General features: G+C 53.7%; 2 protein-coding genes across 2 annotated transcripts in view; one reads left to right on the forward strand and one right to left on the reverse strand.

Moving 5' to 3' along the window:
* The window catches only part of USP10 (ubiquitin specific peptidase 10), a 53,298-nt gene extending 43,266 nt beyond the window's left edge, over window positions 1-10,032 (reverse strand). Inside the window, exon 1 of the mRNA XM_058674371.1 lies at window positions 9,891-10,032. Within this exon, the coding sequence (XP_058530354.1) occupies window positions 9,891-9,911 (21 nt within the window). The 5' untranslated portion in view covers window positions 9,912-10,032. The remainder of the gene's footprint in view (window positions 1-9,890) is intronic.
* Window positions 10,033-10,141: 109 nt separating this feature from the next.
* COTL1 (coactosin like F-actin binding protein 1) overlaps window positions 10,142-21,313 on the forward strand; it is a 63,215-nt gene continuing 52,043 nt past the window's right edge. The window contains exon 1 of the mRNA XM_004584061.2: window positions 10,142-10,146. The gene's annotated coding sequence lies outside the window, so the exon portion shown is untranslated. The remainder of the gene's footprint in view (window positions 10,147-21,313) is intronic.

Below are 21,313 nucleotides of genomic sequence, written 5' to 3' on the forward strand. Positions count from 1 at the left end.
GGTGTTGTACCCCACGGGAGACTGGCGAAGGGTCCCAGCTCCCGGCTTCCCACCAGGTCGGTTTCAGCTGTTACGGCCATTTAGGGAATGCACAGAAAATGGAGTATTTTTCTGTCTTTCCTCTCTGTAAAATCTACCTTTCAAATAGAAAATTTAAATCTTGAAAAAAAATATCAAATGCTCCACACCTCCTTAGAAAATAACCACTGGGCTTCAGGAGAATCAGAAAAGTAGCTCCCACCTGGACTGGCCCAAGAGCACGAGTGGCTGCTCCCATGTTGGCCACGTGGACGTGAGGCACCACGACAGAGCTCCCTTGCAGCAGCAGTGAAAGTGTCTGGGGTGAGCATTTTGGGGGAGCACACCTGCATGCCACACTGCCTACAGTGTGCCGGTCTGGTCCCAGTTCCACCAAAGATTCCAGCTTCCTGCCACTGCGCCCCGCCCGGCCGGCCAGGGAGCCTGCCCTGCTGCGGGCAGCTTCTCACTGGGACCTGCAGGCTCAGCCAGCCGATGGCCGAGTCCTCTTCCTCTGCTCTCAATCACTGAAAATCTTGTTAACTTACAAAGCTAGACCAGAGACACAATAGCTTTCGTCTAACGTAAAATACAATCCGGTGACTCCTACCTACGAACAAGTGCTCAACGGGTAAGAGCAGAAAGCCGCACAGTGAGTCCCACGGGGCCCTGGCTGAGCCTCTCCCCACAGCCAGGGACCTCTTAAACACGCAGGTGCCAGGGGATCCTGATGTGAGCAGACGGAGTCCAGACCAAGAAACACTGTGACAAACACTGACTCCGAAAGGAAACAGTCACAGATGTCGTCTCAGAGCCCTGGAATTGCACATGGGATGTATTTTTCCTTAATATTTTATAGGTATAAAATCAGAGGACAGTGTTTGGTTTTAAAGGTGACCTTCCCCTGACACCCCCAAAAAGAGAACCATATCCCTGAGCCACCTTCCCTAATGATCCAGTGACCACCAAGGGCCTCCAGAGCCGCCTGCCCTCACTGTCCCGGAGAAAGGGGCTACCAGATGCTCAGGGTACTAAGGTGGGCAGATCTGGAGGAAGGCCCCGGGAGGCTGAGCCCAGCACACGGGAAGGACCCACTCCAACAACACGTGTTCATCGGGGCAGCAGCACTGGGGCACAGGGCCCCCTGAGAGCTCCTTGCCCCTGCTGCCTGACCGCTTCAACCTGCACAATCCCACCACCAACCCCACAAGAGGCAATGCTGACTGTTCTGTGTGGCCTCATGTGGATGAGGCTACTCCCACGGCCCCATGCTGCTCAGCACGGAAGTCGCCTCTCCAAAGAGCTTCCCCAGCACTTGGCATTCTCTGCCTTCCTCAGTCCCTCCACAGTCGGCTCCTGGATCACGCCACACCTGCTCTGCCCTTCTGGAGAACCCAGGAAATTCTTCCCCAGAGTCTGGACGCAACCTTAGCCTCCTGCACACTGGACAGAGTGACTGGGGAGTCCCTCTGGAACCCCTCCGGCTGCTTCTCATCAGGGGCTCTCTGGCTCCTCTGAAGTGCCCCAAACACTCCCTCCACAAGGCCACCACACACGCCCTTCCGACTGCACACTGTTCCCACTAACCCAGGTGCTACAACCCAGCTGACGCATCGCCTTCACCCAGACTGCATCCTCTTTCCTGGGGACATGTTTCTTGGTACAGACCAACACAGGCAGTGTAGTGATGACCACATCACGAGGCACTGTCCGCTTCCCTGGACCCCGTGAGCTCCCTGTACAGGAGACGATGTGGGCCCCACTCGGCACTCCGCTCTCGGTTGCTTGGTACTTGCTGAATGTACAAATGGCCCTCCAGATAAGCAGATGTGCTCCAGCAGGCTGCTCCAGTGACTTAGAACAATCACCACACCAAGGAAGACCCCCACCCAGCAGTTCCCTCTCACCAGCTTGCCACCGTGACGCATGGCAGCCCTCTACTCCTCTCTCTAGTCTTGGAGTCCTTCAGAACAGTCAGCAGAGAAACCCCTTCTAAGTGGTTCTGAAGGAGCATATCTAATCTGCACATTAACTCCACCAGGACAGGTGCTACCCTGGGAAGACCTCGCTGTATCTTCTTAAAGTCCAAGTGGCTGAAGGCAGGGGAGGGCTCTGGGGAGGTGGACTGAGCTGGGAAGCAGCTGCACTGACATCCCACAGCAGGCAAAGAGGAAAATACAATTTCAGAGACAATGAAGGAACATTCAGGTGGGTTACCCACCTCTCCACTGTGCTCATGGCAGGGGTCCCACTACACTACACCCACCAAGGGGCCTGTCCTCCAGGGAAAGGCCATTAGTGTCCGACCACAACCCCAAAACCAGGCAGCATGGCTGCTGCAACACATACCTCAAAAGGTCTCTCTAACAGGAGAAAAACTCTCCTGGACAACGTTTACTGTCAGGAGCCTCCACAGGTTCATAGTCACCAGTTTACGGGTCTAATAAGCCACTTCCATCTCCACAGTAAAAACCAGGTAGGAGTGGGAAGCCTTACTTGAGTGGAGACCTTCAGGATTCTGAAAACAGTGCGAAGCGAAGCTCACTGACAACCTTGTTGGCGAAGACAGCATTACAAAATAAGATAACTGGGGCTGGTGTTGTGGCTCAGCAAATTAAGCCATTGCCAGTAGCCCATGAGCGCCAGTTCCAGGCCTGGCTGCTCCACTTCTGATCCAGCTTCCTGCTAATGTGCCTGGGAAGGCAGCAGAAGGCCAAGCCCTTAGGCCCCTGCACCCACACGGAAGAGCCAGAGGAAGCTCCTGGCACTGGACTGGCCCAGCTCCTGCTGTTGTATCCATTCTGAGGATGAACCAATGAGATTTCTCCTCCTTTCCCTTGTGACTCTGCCTTTCAAGTAATAATTTTAAATCAGAACTTAAAAAAAACAGCAAAGAAACATCATTAAGGATCTGAGAGAATTACACTGTTTATTTTAAACCTCTCTGCAGTATCTACGCACTTTAATAGAGTTTATTTTCTAATTAAAACTGATATCAACAGAGCTGGGCATCTGGTCTAGCAGTTAGCATCTAAGAACCCTGGGTCAGCTCTGGCACCTGACCAGCTTCTAGCCACTGCAGAGCATGAGAGGCAGCCAAGATTGCACGAGGGTTGGGTTTTGCCACCCACACGGGGGACCTGCCTCCTGTGGGACACTGGGGAGTAAATCTGCAAACGGACGCATGCTTGTGTGTACAAGTCCCTTGCCTTTCAAAGGCAGGCTCAGTTCTTTATTTCATTCACTGGTTCACTTCAAAAACTCTCAATGAGGAACCATCACAGGCAGGTCAAGTGTGAACCATTACTCCTTTATCAGCTCTTCAGGAAAGCCCACATACAATCACGGGACTCAAGTCACAACCTCTGAGCCTGACCCGACGCCTCTGAGAAGCCACGACCAAACACAGGACAGAACAGCCACACAGCCAAAGAAGCTTATGGCACGCTACACACCAGCTCACTTACAGACGGACTCATCCTTCAAAAGCCATGACTGCAATGGTTAGCACTACAGATTCACTCCTCGGTTCAATGATCAGACCAGAAGGCTTACTTCAGACTGCAATCAAGTGAGTGCCGTCTTGCCACTCATTTAAGGGAAGTTACTACTCAAAATACCCAGAGGACGGGCCTGCGGCACAGTGGAACACTAAGCCACGCGGCGAGGCCAGCACCCCAAGCCAGAGCCCCAGCTCAAATCCCGGCTGCTCTGGTTCACAACCAACCCCGGCTAACGCACCTGGGAAAGTGGGGGACAGCAGCCCGAGTGTCTGAACCCCCTTGCCAGTCACATGGGAGACCCAGAGGGAGTCCCTGGCCCAACCCTGGCTACTGTAAGCATTTGTGGAGTGCACCAACAGACACCTTTCTCCTCTCTGCCTTTCAAGTCAATGGAAATAAATACACGTAAAGCAAACCACACCCCTCCAAAGCCTGTGGGCACAGAACACCAGGTAAATTTGCCAATAATTTGGCCCTGACCAAGGTCAAACGGATGTAAAAACATCCACAGCAGGCCCAGAGTGATAGCGTGGTGGTTAAAGTCCTCGCCTTGCACGTGCCGGGATCCCATACGGTTGCCAGTTCTAATCCTAATGGCCCCACTTCCCATCCAGCTCCCTGCTTGTGACCTGGGAAAGCAGTCGAGGATGGCCCAAAGTCTTGGGGCCCTGCACCCATGTGGTAGACCTGGAAGAGCTCCTGGCTCCTGGCTTTGGACTGGCTCAGTTCCAACCATTGCAATCACTTGAAGAGTGAATCATCGGACGGAAGATCTTCCTCTGTTTAAAAAAAAAAAAAAAAAAAAAAAAGATCTTCCTCTTTGTCTCTCCTCTCTGTATATCTGCCTTTCCAATAAAAATAAATAAATCTAAAACAAAACAAAACAAAACAAAAAATCCACAGCAAAAAACACTATCGTGTTTATGCAAGTACTGTTAAACAACGCAGCCTGCAATCCATGAGGCTGGAAGGTGAATGGAGATTTCCTATCGTCGTCTAGTAAATGCTCTTCACAGCTCCAGCTACAAGGTCCACACTTCCAAATATAATCTACAGAAACTGGCTTTACTGCATGGCTTCGGAAACACGCCAGCTTCTTTTTTTTTTTTTTTTTTTTTTTTTAAAGATTTATTTTATTTTTATTACAAAGTCAGATATACTGAGAGGAGAAGAGATGGAGAGGAAGTGGAGCTGCCGGGACCAGAACCAGCGGCCATACGGGATCAAGGTGAGGACCTTAGCCACCAGGCCACACCGCCGAGCCCCGCCAGCTTCTTTCTGACAGGCCCTCACAGCACCAGCCCAGAGCGTCCTCACCAGGGCAGGCGCCCACTAGGCACAGCCCAGGGAGGAGCTGGGGGGCAGCCAGTGTTACCTGCGCACTCCAACTCATCCACAGAAACAGGCGTGTAACACGAGCTCTCTGTTGTGCAGTTTTTGTTTTTTTTTTTTTTTTTAAGATTTATTTTATTTTCATTACAAAGTCAGATATACTGAGAGGAAGAGAGATAGAGAGGAAGTGGAGCTGCTGGGATTAGAACCAGCGGCCATATGGGATCAAGGCAAGGACCTTAGCCACTAGGCCACGCTGCCGAGCCCCTGTTGTGCAGTTTTAATGCCGATTTCCTCCACCTGTGGTCTCTTACAGCGGGGCACAGGGCACACATCCATAAGTTAACAGTAACACATACACAGGCTTTTTCCATCAAACTGCCAATGCACACATAAGCCCAGAGTTGTCCCAGAATACCTTTTAATAGTTTCAAGACTACTTTGCAGGACAAAAAGCAAGGACACACCAGTGTGTCAAAACCAAATATAGATTCATCACAAAAACAAATGACAAGGAAACAGAACTCTATCGCCATTCATACGAAGGCGAAAAAGGCAAAACAAGGCAGCCAGATGTGCAGCCCATCCTGCAGGTACCAGGGCGGGCTCTCCATGAGGCAGCCAGATGTGCAGCCCATCCTGCAGGTACCAGGGCGGGCTCTCCATGAGGCAGCCAGATGTGCAGCCCATCCTGCAGGTACCAGGGCGGGCTCTCTGCCTACTGACCAAGCTCCTTCATCTCAAATGCGTTAGTCATGGGCCTACAGAACAGCTGTCCTTGGCTACAGACACTGGTTGGCGGGCACCTCATGCACGCACCCATGGGTTCTACCACACCACCTGTATTGTCCCTCACATAACTCAAGAAACAGCTACAACACCACCCCACCCCAACCCTCCCAGCCCAACCTCACCCTGGCCACAGTATTCCCAGAAGGCAGCAGGCAGGACAGGCCGTGTTGGAACGGGGTGGAACAGAAATGCAGATGGACAGGTGCCTTCAATGAAAATGGGGTCACGGCAGAAAAGCTGACAACAGTCAGGAAACGGCTAGCTCTCGAGAAGCCTAGGACCTGAGGACTCCCCTAGGTGCCCGACGCAGTCAAACAAATCCCGTGAGCTATCCAGCTGTGAGGCTGTTGGACCACACGCGTCCTGGCTTCTTCCCACACCAGCTCCTAACCCAGCCTGTGCTGACAGAAAAGACCTTTGGAAGACCACTGACACACAGGAAAATTGCACTCCAAGCACACGAAGTCTCTGGAAGCGAACATCTACACTGCTGAAGTAGCCCTAGTGATAAATGGTAGCAATCCAACGGCCCAAGGCCAGCAAATTCCACTGCAGACAGCTTGATCTGTTTTACACGACAGCAATTCTTGCATGTGTGGCAGTAACTAGAAATGCAGCAGCCTTACCGCAAAATGTAAGAGCAAGCGCTTCAGTCTTCCTCACACTCTGTAGTTAGCAGTAACAAGTGCCCTCAGCAAGCAGGCTCGCTGTGGACCCCAGAGCCATCGCAGCAGCCCCTACAGGCTGAAATCCGTAAAACACACAAGCAAGGGGCCAGCTTTGTGGCACGGCAAGTAAAACCACTGCCTATGATCACGGCATTCTACATGGCCACTGGTTCAAGTCCTACTTGCTACACTTCCAATCCGGCTCCCTGCTAATGGCCCAAGAAAAGCATCAGAAGATAACCCAACTGCCTGGCCTCCTGCCACCCACATAGGCTCCCGACTCGGGCTTCCCCAGACCCAGCCATTGTAGCTATCTGAGAAGTAAGCCAGCATAGACGCTCCTACTCATTCTTCCTCTCTCCGTATAACTCTCATTTTTAAATAAAGAAAGCTTAAAAAAAAAGGCAAAGCAAAACAACGTCAATGTAAGTGATCTGAGAGTGGAGATGAAACAATGTTTCCCCACTAGCGGAATATATGTGAGCACACCAGAGTAAATGTGGCCAGTGTGCTTGCTACTAAATAACCATCACCCACCCCTGAAGCTTCCTCTGTAAGCCTGCTTATATCACCTCACTTCCCCTAACACAAAATATCTTGCCCCCCAACATCTGCTCTATGAAAGAATTTAGAATGCAGGCAGCCCTTTCATCACTCAGTCATTCCTGCACACGCTGGTCCACCAAGTGGGCTCAGCCCCACAAAGACCAGGCCCTGAATGTGGCACACCAGCACCATGGACACGACCACACTGCACTACTCAGCTCGCTCGCTCTCTCTCGCTCTCTCTCGCTCTCTCTCTCTCTCTCTCTCTCTCTCTCACACACACACTTCTGGCTCAGGATATGCTCAAATACTGTGGGGTCTCTGTGCAAAGGAAACCATCCTCCCTAAATATGTTGTCAGCACAGTAAGTAGTTGCTTACAACGTGAGATTCCAATAAACACACGTCTTACCCAGGAATGTTACTCATCCGCTGTCGGTGACTCGGGGACAGAGAGAAAAGGTAACACTGTCACACAGGAGGAACCAGAACCAACTACATCATTAAAGTAAGGGGCCACACCGCCACAAGGAGCTAATGACTGGGGTGGGACCAGCACCGGGGCAAAGCTAGCATCCCATAAAGGCACTGGTTCAAGTCCCAGCTGCTCCATTTCAGATCCAGCTCCTTGCTAACACGCCTGGGAAAGCAGTGGAAGGCGGCCCAAGTGATCAGGCCCCTGCCATCCACACGGCTCACGGGTTCAGCATGGCTCAGCCCTGGCTAATGTGCCCATTCAGGGAGTGAATCTGCGATGCAAAGCATCTCTCCCTTTCGCGTTCCTTCCCTAACGGAAGTGAATCTGCACAATGGACCAGGACAAGAACCAGCCAGCTTGACCGTGAAATTCCACTCTCCACAGCTCCAATGACAAAATCCTGTCTGAACTAAGAAGAGCCCCATGGCTTTACCATGTCCCTCTTGGCAACAATTATCCAGAGCAGAGATACACTGACACTCCAACTCTGTTAACATGTTCTAAGTAAGAAAGCTCAAAATGTTTCCAAGTTTCTTACTACACACTTTGGGGAGGGGGTAAGAGGTTCAACAAATACTTTCCAACATTACAGAAAGAGGCTACTGCCTACTTAAAAACCGCAAACCGTAGCCTTAACGGATCAATTTTTTTAAAAAGACCTTTCTTGCTAACTTGTGGCTGTTATTCCCAACAGACGACGAGCACCAGGCATATCACCCTGCCTGCAAGTGCTGAAGTGACCAGTATTTGCTGAGCAAATGAATGAATGAAAGAATGGGCACTAGAGATGCTACAAGCTTAGAACACAGGCAGCTGCAGGTCCCGCCTACCAGAGGCTCAGCCAGACTCAGGCAGGTTCCAGCTCTGCCTTTCAAAAGAAACTGAGAGCTCCAACTGTCGCCTCTGGTACCTGAAGCACACAGAAATCACCCAACTTTACCCCAATGCGTGGCTCCAGGTCAAAGTCCAACAAACCGCAGCTCCCGGTTTCTAAAGATGTGCACAGCAATCCACTCGCAAGAACACAAGCTCTGGGCCCATGAGGATAAGCTTGAAATGACAATGTGGTTCACATATTATCACCACTCATTAACCTCATTAACTTTCCAGCCCACTATGCATTGTGATTGGTTCTTATTAAACAAATGAAGTGATCTGTGTCTAAGCACGCTCCCCTCATTTTGAAACCTCAATGAGTGTTAAACTTGTTCACGCTAATTTCAGGGGGAAATTAAGCACCAAATCTCTCGGGAGAAAAACATCTGCACAAGTTCCCCAACACTCTCAGGTTTCTCTTCTCGGCTGAGAAGAACTAAAGAGTTAGCAAAGGTAAGCTCACGAGTGGAACAAAAAGGTAATACGGTAGGAAGGGGGGGGGCGGAGTAGTTCTGGTAGCAAATATGCCATAAACTTAATAAAATTGAAGCATCCTATATATACACACATATTTTGTACTGAAGGACTTGAGAAACTCACAACCCGCATGGATAGCAGTAGATAGCAAAGTCACTCGTAAAGAGGTCCGACCAAACCGACCTGAGGCGCCAAAGGGCCGCACAAAGCCACGGCCCAAGCAGCGACCGTCGCTTTACTCGCCACCAATTTGCCAAATAGCCAGTCTGACTTCCTTTTCCCACATTTCTTTCACAAGCGCCAGGAGATGGTACCAACGCAGGCGTCAGTTCCCAGAGCTCCAAATGGAGCTCCACTGCAGGCTGGACACCTCCCCTGGCTGCTCTCCACTCAAAATCACCATCCGGTGGGCGACAGAGGACCCCCAGAGCTGCCCGCCCTCGGCCCGTCTCAGGAGCGAGGTGCACTCCACCCTGGCCAGCGCGGGCCCCGACCCTCTCTCCAGGCCTGGGCGCACAGGCCGGCAGCCCGGTGCGCACCAGCACGCCCCGCGCAGCTTCGCCCCAGCGGAACGCCTGCCCCTCGCCGCACCTCGGGGCCGGGACCCCCGCACACTGGCCGGCCCCGCGGCGTCCAGCGGGCTGAGAGGCGCGCCGAGGGCGTGGGGTCCCCACGCGGCCCGGGTGGTGCTGCCCCGCTGCACCCCGGGAGGCTTTGGGGCCAGGGGTCCGAGCGTTGGGATGCTGCGGGTCCAGGGTCCGAGCGCGGGCTGGGGGATCGGAGCGCCAGGGGGCTGCGGGGCAGGGGTCCGAGCGCCGGGAGATGCGGGGCCAGGGGCAGGGGTCCGAGTGCCGGGAGATAAGGGGCAGGGGTCCGAGCGCCGGGAGATGCGGGGCCAGGGGCAGGGGTCCGAGTGCCGGGAGATAAGGGGCAGGGGTCCGAGCGCCGGGAGATGCGGGGCCGGGGGCAGGGGTCCGAGCGCCGGGAGATGCGGGGCCGGGGGCAGGGGTCCGAGCGCCGGGAGATGCGGGGCCGGGGGCTGCGGGACCGGGGCCTAGGCCCGGGCGGCGGGTCCTGCGCCCTCCCCCACCCGCCACGCTCGCTCCGGGCCGCCTGCGCCCGCCCGCTGCCCACCGCCCGCGTCGCGCGCGCCCGCAGGGACTCGGGCGCCTCCCGGCCGGGGGCGCGGGCCGCCGGCTACCTGCGGGCTGCGGAGGGCCATGGCGGCCCGTTTGAATGGGACTCGGCGCGGCCCGGCCGCTCACGCTGCTTCCCCCGCCGCCGCCATCTTCTCGCCCGCACATCCACACTCGCAAGGGCCGCCGCGCCTGCGCACTGGCGGCGCGCCGCGGGGCGCGGGCCGCCGGGGCGCTGCTGCGCGTGCGCGGCCGGCAGATGGGCGTGCGCGGGCGCCCGGGGCCTGGCCGGCGGCCGGTGGACTCTGAGCCGCGCTCGGCCCCGGCGGGTGCGGGGTTGGCAGGGAACCAGGGCCTCGACCTTTTTCCCTCGAGGGAAAAGGGCGTGCAGGTGCAGAGAGGGGCCAGCGGGCGCGCCCCACGGCTTCCCACCTGCCTGTGGCCACCACCAGAGTGATGGTGGTCTGGCGGCAGGACCCGGACGCCCGAGGTCCTCCCGGGGTCTCCTCCCGGGGTCTCCGCAGGCCCGAGCGCCCGGAGGTACTCTCCGAGAGCCCCCTTAGGGCGAAGGCATTGGGGCAGCGGGGTGGGTGTCTCTAGGTTTATGGAGGGCGTTCCCGTCATTCATTTACCCTTCATTCACTCCGGCCTCAGTGCCTGCCCTGGAAATAACACAGCAAGAAAGTGAGCAGCCTGTGGCCTGGCCCCCAGCCGGGTCACTCTTCATTCCTGCTGAGCCCTTCTTGCCCACCCCCTCCCCTCAGCTACTGTGCCCAGGCCTGGGGGCCAAGGCCCACCCCCAATGCTAAATCTGAGATTTGTGTGAAGAATCCAGTGAGCCCGAGGACTGTCACAGGCTTCTGTAATCCTCAGTACACCTACCCCACCGTAGTGGCCAGACCCTGGGTTCAGCAGAGGAGAGTAACAAAATCCCTTCCTATGTTGTATAAAACAGCCCCGGCTCTGTGGACACCTGATGCCTTGAAAAATACAAGTGCTACAAAGAAGACACAATCGGATACAATGCATCTCAGTTGAACACCCCTCCCCCCGTGTTACAAGTTAGTGCTACTGTTTGCTTTTAGGATTTATTGGTTTATTTGAAAGGCAGCTACAGAGAGATCTTCATCCACTGATTCACTCCCCAGACCACAATGCCCAGGATTGGGCCAAAGCAAAGCTTGATTCTGATCTGCCTCAGCGCAAGCACCAAAGCACATGCAGCATCCTCTGGGGCTTTCCCAGGTGAGTGAGCAGGGAGCTGGGTGGGAAATGGAGCAGCCCATCTGGCATGGATGGCTTAACCCACTGTTGGCCCCTATTATTTTTGTTTTTTGGGGTTTTTAATCAGAGAACTCAGAATATGGATAACATATATGTGATTAGTGAATTACTACTAACTTTCATCATGTAATAATGATTTTGTTGTCACTGTTACGAGAATCCCTCATTGCTAGGATATGCAAAAATTATGTGTGAATATCATAATGTTTGCAAATTATTTTTAATGATTCAAGGAAAAACAAAATTGTATGCACAAGAAATGGTATATAGATAGAGAAAGTACAACTTTCCCAATGTTAATAGCTGCTGGTGTGGAGTGCTGGGGCGAAGTGGTGCTATTTTTCAACTTCATGTTTGAAAAATTTCATAATGAAACTTAGGAAAAGGGCCTAGCACGAAAGTCTACTGACTAAATCCTTGCCTTGCATGTGCCAGGATCCCATGTGGGCACCAATTCATGTCCGAGTTGCCCCATTTCCCATCCAGCTCCCTGCTTGTGGCCTGGCAAAGCAATAGAGGACAGTCCAAAGCCGTGGGACCCTGCACCCGTGTGGGAGACCCAGAAGAGGTTCCTGGCTCCTGACTTCAGATAGGCTTGGCTCCGGTCATTGCAGTCCTTTGGGGAGTGAACCAGCAAATGGAAAATATTTGTCTCTCCTTCTCTCTTTCCAATAAAAATAAATAAACCTTTTATTTAAAAAAATTTTGGGCAAGTAGACTATGGCATTATGCCTATGCTATAATTACAACTGCAGAAAAACTAGATTTGCGTATGGATAGAGACTGGCAGGACTGTTAAAGTCCACCGGTGCCCATGCAGTCTGTGTTTGATTTATTCTTTTGCTTCACAAAATATATTTACTTACAGTAATGGGGAGAGGCACTTAGCCTGGTGATCAGGGTACTCACAGCCCCCAAGGATCCCTAACTTGGAGTTCCAGCTGCAGCTCCCAATTTTTGCTTCCTGCTCACGCAAACCCTGCAAACATTGCCAAGTCAAAGTCCTGGATTCAGATCCCGGTTCCTGGCTTCGGCTATGGCCCAGCCTCACTGTTGTGGGCGCTTAGGAGGTAAACCACCATAGACAGTTTCTCTCTCTTTTCTCTCTCCCTCTCTCTCTGCCATTCTGATCATTTTTTCAAATTTATTTTTATTGGAAAGGCAGGTCAAATCTGTAGAAAGAAAGAGAGCCAGAAAGAAAGATCTTCCACCTGCTGGTTCACTCCCCAAGTGACCACAACAGCTAGAACTGAGCTGATCCAAAGACAGGAGCCAGGAATTTCTTCCAGGTCTCAAGTGTGGGTCCCAAGGCTTTGAGCCATGTTCTGCTGCTTTCCCAGGCCACAAGCAGGGAACTGAATGGGAAATGGAGCAGCCGGGACACAAACTGGTGCCTGAATGGGATCCTGGTACTTGCAAGATGAGGATTTAGTCATTGAGTCATTGTGCCGGACCCTGTGGTAATTTTTTAAAAGATAAATTTAATAATTATAATCAACAAAATCACTCCTAACCTTCTTTTTGTTTATTTTATTTGAGAGGCAGAGCTACAGAAAGAGGGAGAGTCAGAGAAATCGTCCAGCTGCTGTTTCATTTGCCAAATAGTCACAACAACCAAAGCTGGGCCAGGCAGAAGCCAGGAGCCAGGAGCCAGGAGCTTCTTCCAGGTCTCCCTTGTGGGTATATGCCGCCCCCCGCCCCCCCGTGCGTGCAGGGGCCCAAGAACTTGGGTTATCCCACATTGCTTTCCCAGATGCAATAGCAGAAAGGTGGAAGTAGTCAGGACTAGACCGAAGACCATATGGGTGGGATGCCGGCACTGCAGACCACAGTTTAACCTACTGCATCATAGCACCAGCCCTGCACAGGATCCTTAAAAGGAAAAGAGAAGAGGCGAGAGAAGCATAAGCCAAGACAGTGGGAAAGCAGGGTAAAGCAAAGTTTGAAGATGCTGAGCCGCATGCTCAGACACAGAAACAGGAACCAGGAGCTGAGGCTTGCCAGCGCCTGGGGAAGCTGGAAAGAGCAGGAAGACAGATTCTCTCCCACAACCCTAGGGAACAGGCGCTGCCACACCCGGAGTTCAGTCTGGTGAGATTTGGGCTGGTCAGGGTGGCAGGGTGGGGCTGGGGTGGAGATTTCTCTGCAGCACCTTGCTAGCAGGAAGTGAAGCCAGCTGCCAAGTATGCACAGCCTGGAGGCCTCAAAAGCCACTCCACATTACCCAGGGAACTTTTGTTATTGGTCAAGAAGAGCAGGAAATTTGCCCGAGGAGGTTACCTCTGAACTAGGTCCCCATGAGTGTTTGTCATGGGCTTGATCAGTCTGTTCACCTGTAAAATGGAAGAATACCACCCAAGGCCATGGGAAAACAGCTCATGACAACAGCCTGGCATGTGGGCAGCTTAGTGGGACATCTAGCCCAGAGCAAGAGCTTCATCCATTGTGCAAATTGTCATGGTGGTTCTGCCCGAGGAGCTAAGGAAGGAAGGAGCGCTTGGCGCCAGAGTGGCGGAGTACACTTGACTGTGTTCATCGCCTGTGACGTACCTCAGGCTTTCCAGTGTGACCCTGGGTCTGAGAGCACACCTCCCCCCAGCTTCACAGGCTGTTCCCAGCGCTGGCAGGACCTTTCTCATGAGGACAACGGTGGGAGCACATAAAAGAAACTCCCTCCCCCACCCCCCCTTTTTTTTTAAAGCGATGAATAATGAAATTTTCAACATTTGAAAGATCTGCATGACAGTGACAGGGAATCAGTGTTTTCCAAATGACTGACGCAAGATGTTAAAAAGTCATGTGTAAGGGCCTGGCGGCGTGGCCTAGCGGCTAAAGTCCTTGCCTTGAATGCCCCGGGATCCCATATGGGCACCGGTTCTAATCCCAGTAGCTCCACTTCCCATCCAGCTCCCTGCTTGTGGCCTGGGAAAGCAGTTGAGGACGGCCCAGTGCTTTGGGACCCTGCACCCGCGTGGGAGACCCGGAAGAGGTTCCTGGTTCCCGGCTTCGGATCGGCGCGTACCGGCCCGTTGCAGCTCACTTGGGGAGTGACTCATCGGACAGAAGATCTTCCTCTCTGTCTCGCCTCCTCTGTGTATATCTGACTTTGTAATAAAATAAAGAATAAATCTTAAAAAAAAAAAAGTTACGTGTGAGTCGATGAGAACACACAGAGCTCACCCCAGGACTTCCACATTCCCCTGTGGATTATCCCTTCCAGAAACACCTCTGTTTTGGGCATAACGACAACAAAAATACCCATGTGTATCTTTTCCTTTAATTTTCATTTTTATTGGAAAATCAGATATGTGGAGAGGAGGAGAGACAGAGAGGAAGATCTTCCATCCATTTATTTACTCCCCCAGTGGCTGCAACAGCCAGAGCTACCCCAATCCGAAGCCAGGAGCCAGGAGCCAGGAGCCTCTTCTAGGTCTTCCACATGGGTGCAGGATCTCAATGCCTTGGGCCGTCCTCTACTGCTTTCCCAGGCCACGAGCAGGGAGCTGGATGGGAAGCGGGGCCACCAGGATTAGAACCGATGCCCATATGGAATCCTGCCACGTGCAAGGTGAGGACTTTAGCCACTAGGCTACCATACTAGGCTCCATCTACATGTATCTTAAAGGTACTCCTTTTGGGAATTTTTTTTTAAGGAAAATGTTCCTTTCTTGAATGCACTGTCTGTGTAAGGGTCTCATCGCAGGTGGAGGGCTACAACTGAAGGAGCACCCACCCAGCTGTTTGCAGATGCGTTCACACTGGAAGGAGACCTGTGGAAACACACACAAAGTTGTACCAGTCTTCTCCCAAAATGTTTTGTTGTAGAAAAGTTATTTCTCATTTTCCAGAAACTGATTTGCATGGTATACGGTAAGTTTGTTTGTCAAATACAGTTTTCAGATATTTCCATCTTGATTTTCGGCGTGATAAACACAATCCGTCACAAAAACAGAACTTTCTGGAGTCAGCGATGATGGTGAGAACTCCAGCTTTCAGCCCACATCTCACACCTGCCCCGTGGTGCTCCTCCCTGCTAGCCTGGAACTTTCTGCCCTCCAGAAGCCTCCTCCCCCTCCCCCAACAGGGTATTGGCCTGCTCATACCTTCCTCTCGTGCCTTCTTTCTTGAATGTATTTTCTGTGGCTGTCCTCTGCTTCCTCCCCTGAACCTAAGCTCCGAAAACGCAGCTCTGTGGTCTCATTCCCTGGTATTTTTCCAGCACCTAGGATGGTTCCAGACATCCACGGTAGCTGCTCAGAAAAGAACGAGAGGAATGAATGAGCGGACAGGTGACTTCATGTCGTTCTCACAGAGCACAGTGAGGAGGCAAAGTTGTGTGACTTTGCTTAAAGGGGGCACCTTGAGATGAAACATAGATCAGTCACAGGCAGAGCTCAGACCAGGTCTCACAAAATCCACTTTGGACATAACCTGAAGGCCCAGAGTCCCAGGGATTGCCGACAGGTATGACTGGCCTTCTGTGGGTGCAGGGAGCACCCAGGGCGTTGTCTTTCATTTCCATCAGACGCCCTCGTGAGCCGTCCTGCAGGGAGGTGAAGCGGTGCACCTGCTGGCTACATGGCATGAGGCAATGATCCTATCTGGACTAAGGCCAGTCAGCCGGATTCGACCCCCGCCTCCCGCTGCTGATGCCAGCTTCTCGCTGACGCGCACCGTGGCAGGCAGCAGCAGCGACGTCTGGAGCAGCTGGACTCCCTTCCCTACATAGAGACGTAGGTTCAGTTCCCACCTCCCAGTTCCAGCCTGCACAGTCCCAGCGTTGGACATCTGGAGAGTGAATCAGAGGATGGTACTTCCCCTGTGTCTGTCTTCTGTTCCCGCTCTTGGGCTGCCATTCCAACCCTGCCCCCCAGCAAGTGTGTAACTTCCCTGAGGGCTGCTTCTCCACCGTTCACGCCATGTCTTGCCAAGGGGCATCTCCAGAGGGAGGCACCGAGCACGGGGTGCCACACACAACTCTGTCGGGGAGCACCCCTGGGACCTCCAGGCAGAGGCTCAGCAACTGACTGGCTGGTCACATGGGTTGTTCCTTTCCCCACTAAGGTACTTTCTTTTAATGGAAAGTTGGAAAAAAAAAGTGTAATTACTATTTTATAGGTGGGAATTGCTAAACTGTGCTTGTTCCATGCTTGCCTGGAAGTGATTTGCATATAAAACAAAGTGTCATTGGCCCTGCTCATGTATTGGTTAGAACCTGATTTTGAGTCAGCTCTGTGGGCAGATTCTGAGGCTGACAGTCTCCCGGGAGAGAAAGAAAGGGGGAGGCTTCCATGTGTCATGAACTTCCCCACTGAGACCAAGAACACCAGCAAACTAGGTGAAGGCTTGGGGGCAGAGGACAGGCAGGCCCGGCCTGGCTTCAAGGATCCAGTGAGTGGCCATCTGGCCTGGCACGACCCCAGGTCCCACATTAGTGGGAGTCTTGGGTCTAGTTGTCCCTGTCCCTAGTCTTCCACACTCTGCCTCCAGGCCAGGCACACCATTCAGCACTGCCCATGACCCTGTTATGGATGGAACAGGACCCCCTCATTCACACAAGCTCACATGAGCTATTGACAGATTTGGTTGTAACTTGATCTAATCATGGCAGCTGGGAGATGGAGCCAGAGAGAGGTCTGGGGTGGCTTGCCCTTCAAAGTTGGGTCTCACCAGTCACTCAGATATTTAGGCTATGCTCTGCCTTGCTGCCCTGCTTCCTAGCTCCCCTGCACGCTCCATCAGGACCAACCTCCACCCAGAGCCAGACTAACAGGGCCAAAAGATCCTGAACCAAAACCTCCAAACTGTGAGCTGAAAGCAACCTTCCTTCCCAGGAAGTTCCCCTTGGGGATTTTAGCTAAATGCTGATGCAACATGTGTCTCAACCTCTTTGCTGGGAGAGATGGGAGAGATGTTCAAAGGCCCCCACAGTGAACATGCTGACATCCCCAGAGCTTCTGCTTATTGCCCCCCCCCCCAGCTCTGGTAAAGTCTAATTGAATGATAAATTAAGCTCAGTAGGAGATGAACAACTAATGAAATAGAACAATTACAGCAATGCACCGTCGTGAGAATTACTTCAAACGTATGAATTGTCATGTTAAATGGAAAGCCCCAGAAACATCTTGGACCACAGTTGTCTGTGAGGGGCAACTACTGCCTCCTCCTCTCAGTCCATCCAGATTCGCGTGTGGAACAGGCAGCAGGTGCACAGGATGGAACCTCAGAGAGGCTTCCCCTTCCCGTCATGCTCCAGGCTGTAATATGCACAGCTCTCCCGGGGATGCTGCGCGGGTCAGGGTGCTTCCCGGGGATGCTGCGCGGGTCAGGGTGCTTATGAGAGGCGGGACTTGTCAGATGTGCCTGTGCACGGAGAGAAACTGATCTGAAGTCAGGTCTGACATCTGTCGCCTGTCACCTGCTGCCTGGAGCCTGCACCGTGTAAGATGCCACTAGGGGTGCCGCAGAAGCCATTCATGCAATGCTGCCATCCCCTGCCGGAGGTCTGCTCTGCTTCCCATCCAGCTCCCAGATAATGTCCCTGGGCAAGCAGGGGGTAGAGCTGGGTGGAGTTGCTGCTTCTTGGCTTTACCTTGACCCAGGGCTGGGTGCTGCAGCCCTCTGGAGAGTTGAACAGGTGGGTAGAACCACTGAGACCTCTCCATGTCTCTTGCTGTTGCTGTGCCTTTCAAAGGAACTAATGAACAAATGAATGAATGAATGAATACATGTCAATAAACAGAGGGAAACCTTGTGGCTGACTGCTGCCTACACACACTCCTCACCAACCGAGGGGATGAAACAGTGTCTTCCATGGCACGTTCAGAGGTGCAGGCCATCTCCAACAGGGAGCCATCACTTTCAGGGCTCCCCAGAACATGGCTGTCCCTGAAGCCCCTGGTGGACTTGGGCTCTGTAGGTCACACACCCTGAGGGACACAGATTCCCCAGCCGCATCAGCCCCTAAAGACGCACCACCTCTCTGGGCCAGGTACCAGGTGATGGGGACAGGACCAAAGCCAAAGCCTGTGTCTGGCTCACAGTCCTGGGTTCTGCCCACGTCCTGGAGACATGAGCTAGTGCCTGCTCTGGGCACAGGACTGCAACCCTGGCCTCTTGCAGGTCAGCTTGGAACAGACAGGCCCCCCACACTGGGGCACCCAAAACCCAGCAGTGCTGAGAGGAGTCGTGTATTTTTAGCACCTGTGGAAGCCAGAAGGAGCGGGGCCAGGGCCCCTGGGGGAATGAATCACCATCACACTAGGCCTGGTAAACTGATCTCGGCCAAGGAGCGCACAAGGCCACCAGCCAACCCGGCTAGCGGTCAGCAAACACTGCAGGCCCATTCAAGGGTCTGGGCCACACCCAGGGCTTCCTGCGGTCGTCAACAGGAAGCACGCAGAGGTGTGTGCCCAGGGCATTCCCTCGTCCTCCCCAGCTGGAAGCCTCAGCTTGCCTAGGCCATGGTCCAGAGGCCAGTTTTTCGCAAGAGCTGCCTGGTGTGGCTGCTGGGGGCTGGGGAGGGATTCCAGCTGTGGTTGGAAAAAGGAGGAAGGTAACCCCAACAGGACAGTGGTTCTCAAACTGGACATGCGTGGGAACCTCAGGGGAAGGCAGGGCCCATCCCAGCATACGTGGAACCTCAGGGAAAGGCAGGGCCCATCCCAGCATGCCTGGAACCTCGGGGGAAAGGCAGGACCCATCCCAGCAGCAGCTGATTCAGCTGGACAGGTGGGCCTAGGAATCTGTGCTCCTGGCCCCAGACCATCCTGCTCCAGTGCACTCTCTGGAGGATGCCCTGAGGTTGGTGCTAACACTAGCCAGCAGTAATGTTGCCTTCTGCCCAGCCCCTATTCTGCTTTCTCAACACAACAGCCAGAGCTGTCCTTTGGAGAACCTGTGTCCCACGGTGGCTTCCCCCACCTGGTTGGTTGGTTGGTTGGTTGGTTGGTTGTCACCCTGAGCTTTTTGCTCCTCTAACTTGGCCCTGCTCCCACCCATACCAAACTTCACTGAACCATAATTCTCCATCCACAGCGCCGATCGTGGAAGGGTCCAGCTGACCACGGAATGTCCAGCTGGAGACAGGCCTATGGATACCTGGTCCCCTCCTGACCAACACACCAGGTGCTCCTCACCTTCCCTGGAGCACTGGGCTGCATACAGGGCCCCTCACATCTGGAATGGTGCTTACCTGCCAGTACCATGTCACAGCAGTGGACAGAGTTCATCCACAGGAGGGGAGTTCTGTTCCATCCGAGGTGATGGGATTCAGGGCCCAGCCTTAGCCAATATGTGCTGGTGACACTGTCCATGGGTCCGCCCCGTCCTCCTCTGCCCCCTGCTTCTCTGTGGCTTCTGGCTTGGGGAACGGCCTCTGGCTGGGGCACAGCCCGTTTGCTGAGGACTGGCTGAAGCCCTAGGGCTCCCTGCCTCACCTGCGTGCTCACACAGCTGTATCTGAGCACACAGGGCTGTTCTGTTGCAGAGTACAGCAAACATGGTTTGAGCTGCAGACCCTGGGGTCCCTACTGGACCACAATAGGGCCCCTGACCTGCAGCCACGGCGGCAGCAGCTGGCCCATGCAGGCTCATGCTGCCCACATGCTATTCTCTTTTCTACCCCATGCACCCTCAGACCCTGCACACCAGCTCCATGCATGCCGCCACCCCAGAACATACCTTCTGCTGTGCCAATTTCTTTGCCCCCTCTTCCAACAAGAAGCGCCACCCGGGTCCTGACCCCAGAGGAGCCTCTGGGATGGCCGCAAAGAATGCAGTGCAGCAAAGTGACAGTCCCTGACTGCCTGGGCTGGGGCAGGAAAATTCACATGGTTTTTGCTGATGATGCTGGGACTTCTGGGAGTCCCTGGTTACCTGATGGGAAGTCCAGCAAAGCTCTGGGGTGGGGATGCAGAGAGAAGGCAAGGAACAGGGGTCCAGGCCAGGCGGGAGGGCCTGGCTGCCAGTGCCTTCCCGTCCCAGCCCTGAGCCTCCCTGTGGGGTGGGGAGGTGGTGGCTTGGTGGCTGAGGGTGTGGATCTCCCTGCTGCCAAGGTGGTGTGCGGAGGGAGGCTTCTTATCCCACCATTCTTTGGAAAGGAAGCCAGGGTCTGGGGGAAGAGGCTAGGGTCCAGTGGGGCACAGTTCATTGGCTCAGAGGCAAATTCTCATCCCTTGTCCAGGGTGATGGACCAGGGTGGGCTCCTGCCTTCACTTTCCCAGAACCCATCGGCAGGGGTCACCAGGGATGGTGCCACCCCGGGCTGGACTTGGCTGCTGGTGGCTGTGAGCGTCCTTTGCCTGGGCTGTGCCAGTCAGAGGCCCTGGACGCTGCTTTCCTGTCTTGGAATTGAGTTACCCCAGCTGACACAATTTCAAGCAGCTTCATTTGAGGTCATGGGGACCTGGTGCCGATGGAGGGCCTGAATGGGGAGGGTGAAATGCAGTGGTTGGAGGCACAATGGAACCAGCCTGGAAACGCCCCGGCTCCAGCACCATGCAGAGCGGGTCCGGGTCCTTTCTAAATCCTATTGAGGCCAAAAATGCAAAGGGCTGTTCATCATATGGCAGAGAAGTGGAAATAAAACAGAGAGAACAGAGGAAGCAGGAGCAACAAGGAGCACACGAGGGTTGGGAACGAGAGGGAGCTGATGGCCTGGCAGGTGAATCACCTTGTGCTGCAAGAACTGAAGAGTCCTGAGAACAAGCAGAGCAATGTGCAGACAGAGAAGGACGGGAGAATTTCATAAAATCACAAACCCAGGGCCCGGCGGCGTGGCCTAGCGGCTAAAGTCCTCGCCTTGAACGCCCCAAGATCCCATATGGGCACTGGTTCTAATCCCGGCAGCTCCACTTCCCATCCAGCTCCCTGCTTGTGGCCTGGGAAAGCAGTCGAGGACGGCCCAATGCATTGGGACCCTGCACCTGCGTGGGAGACCCGGAAGAGGTTCCTGGTTCCTGGCATCGGATCGGCGTGCACTGGCCCGTTGCGGCTCACTTGGGGAGTGAATCATCAGATGGAAGATCTTCCTCTCTGTCTCTCCTCCTCTGTATATCTGACTTTGTAATAAAATGAATAAATCTTTAAAAAAAAATCACAAACCCAAAAGCAAGGAATTGCCACACACACACACACACACACACACACACAGATTGCTCAGTAACGGTAGGGGCCAGAACACAGCCCACACGTTACTCAATCA

This window comes from Ochotona princeps, chromosome 16, assembly GCF_030435755.1.
Source record: "Ochotona princeps isolate mOchPri1 chromosome 16, mOchPri1.hap1, whole genome shotgun sequence".
NCBI lineage: Eukaryota > Metazoa > Chordata > Mammalia > Lagomorpha > Ochotonidae > Ochotona > Ochotona princeps.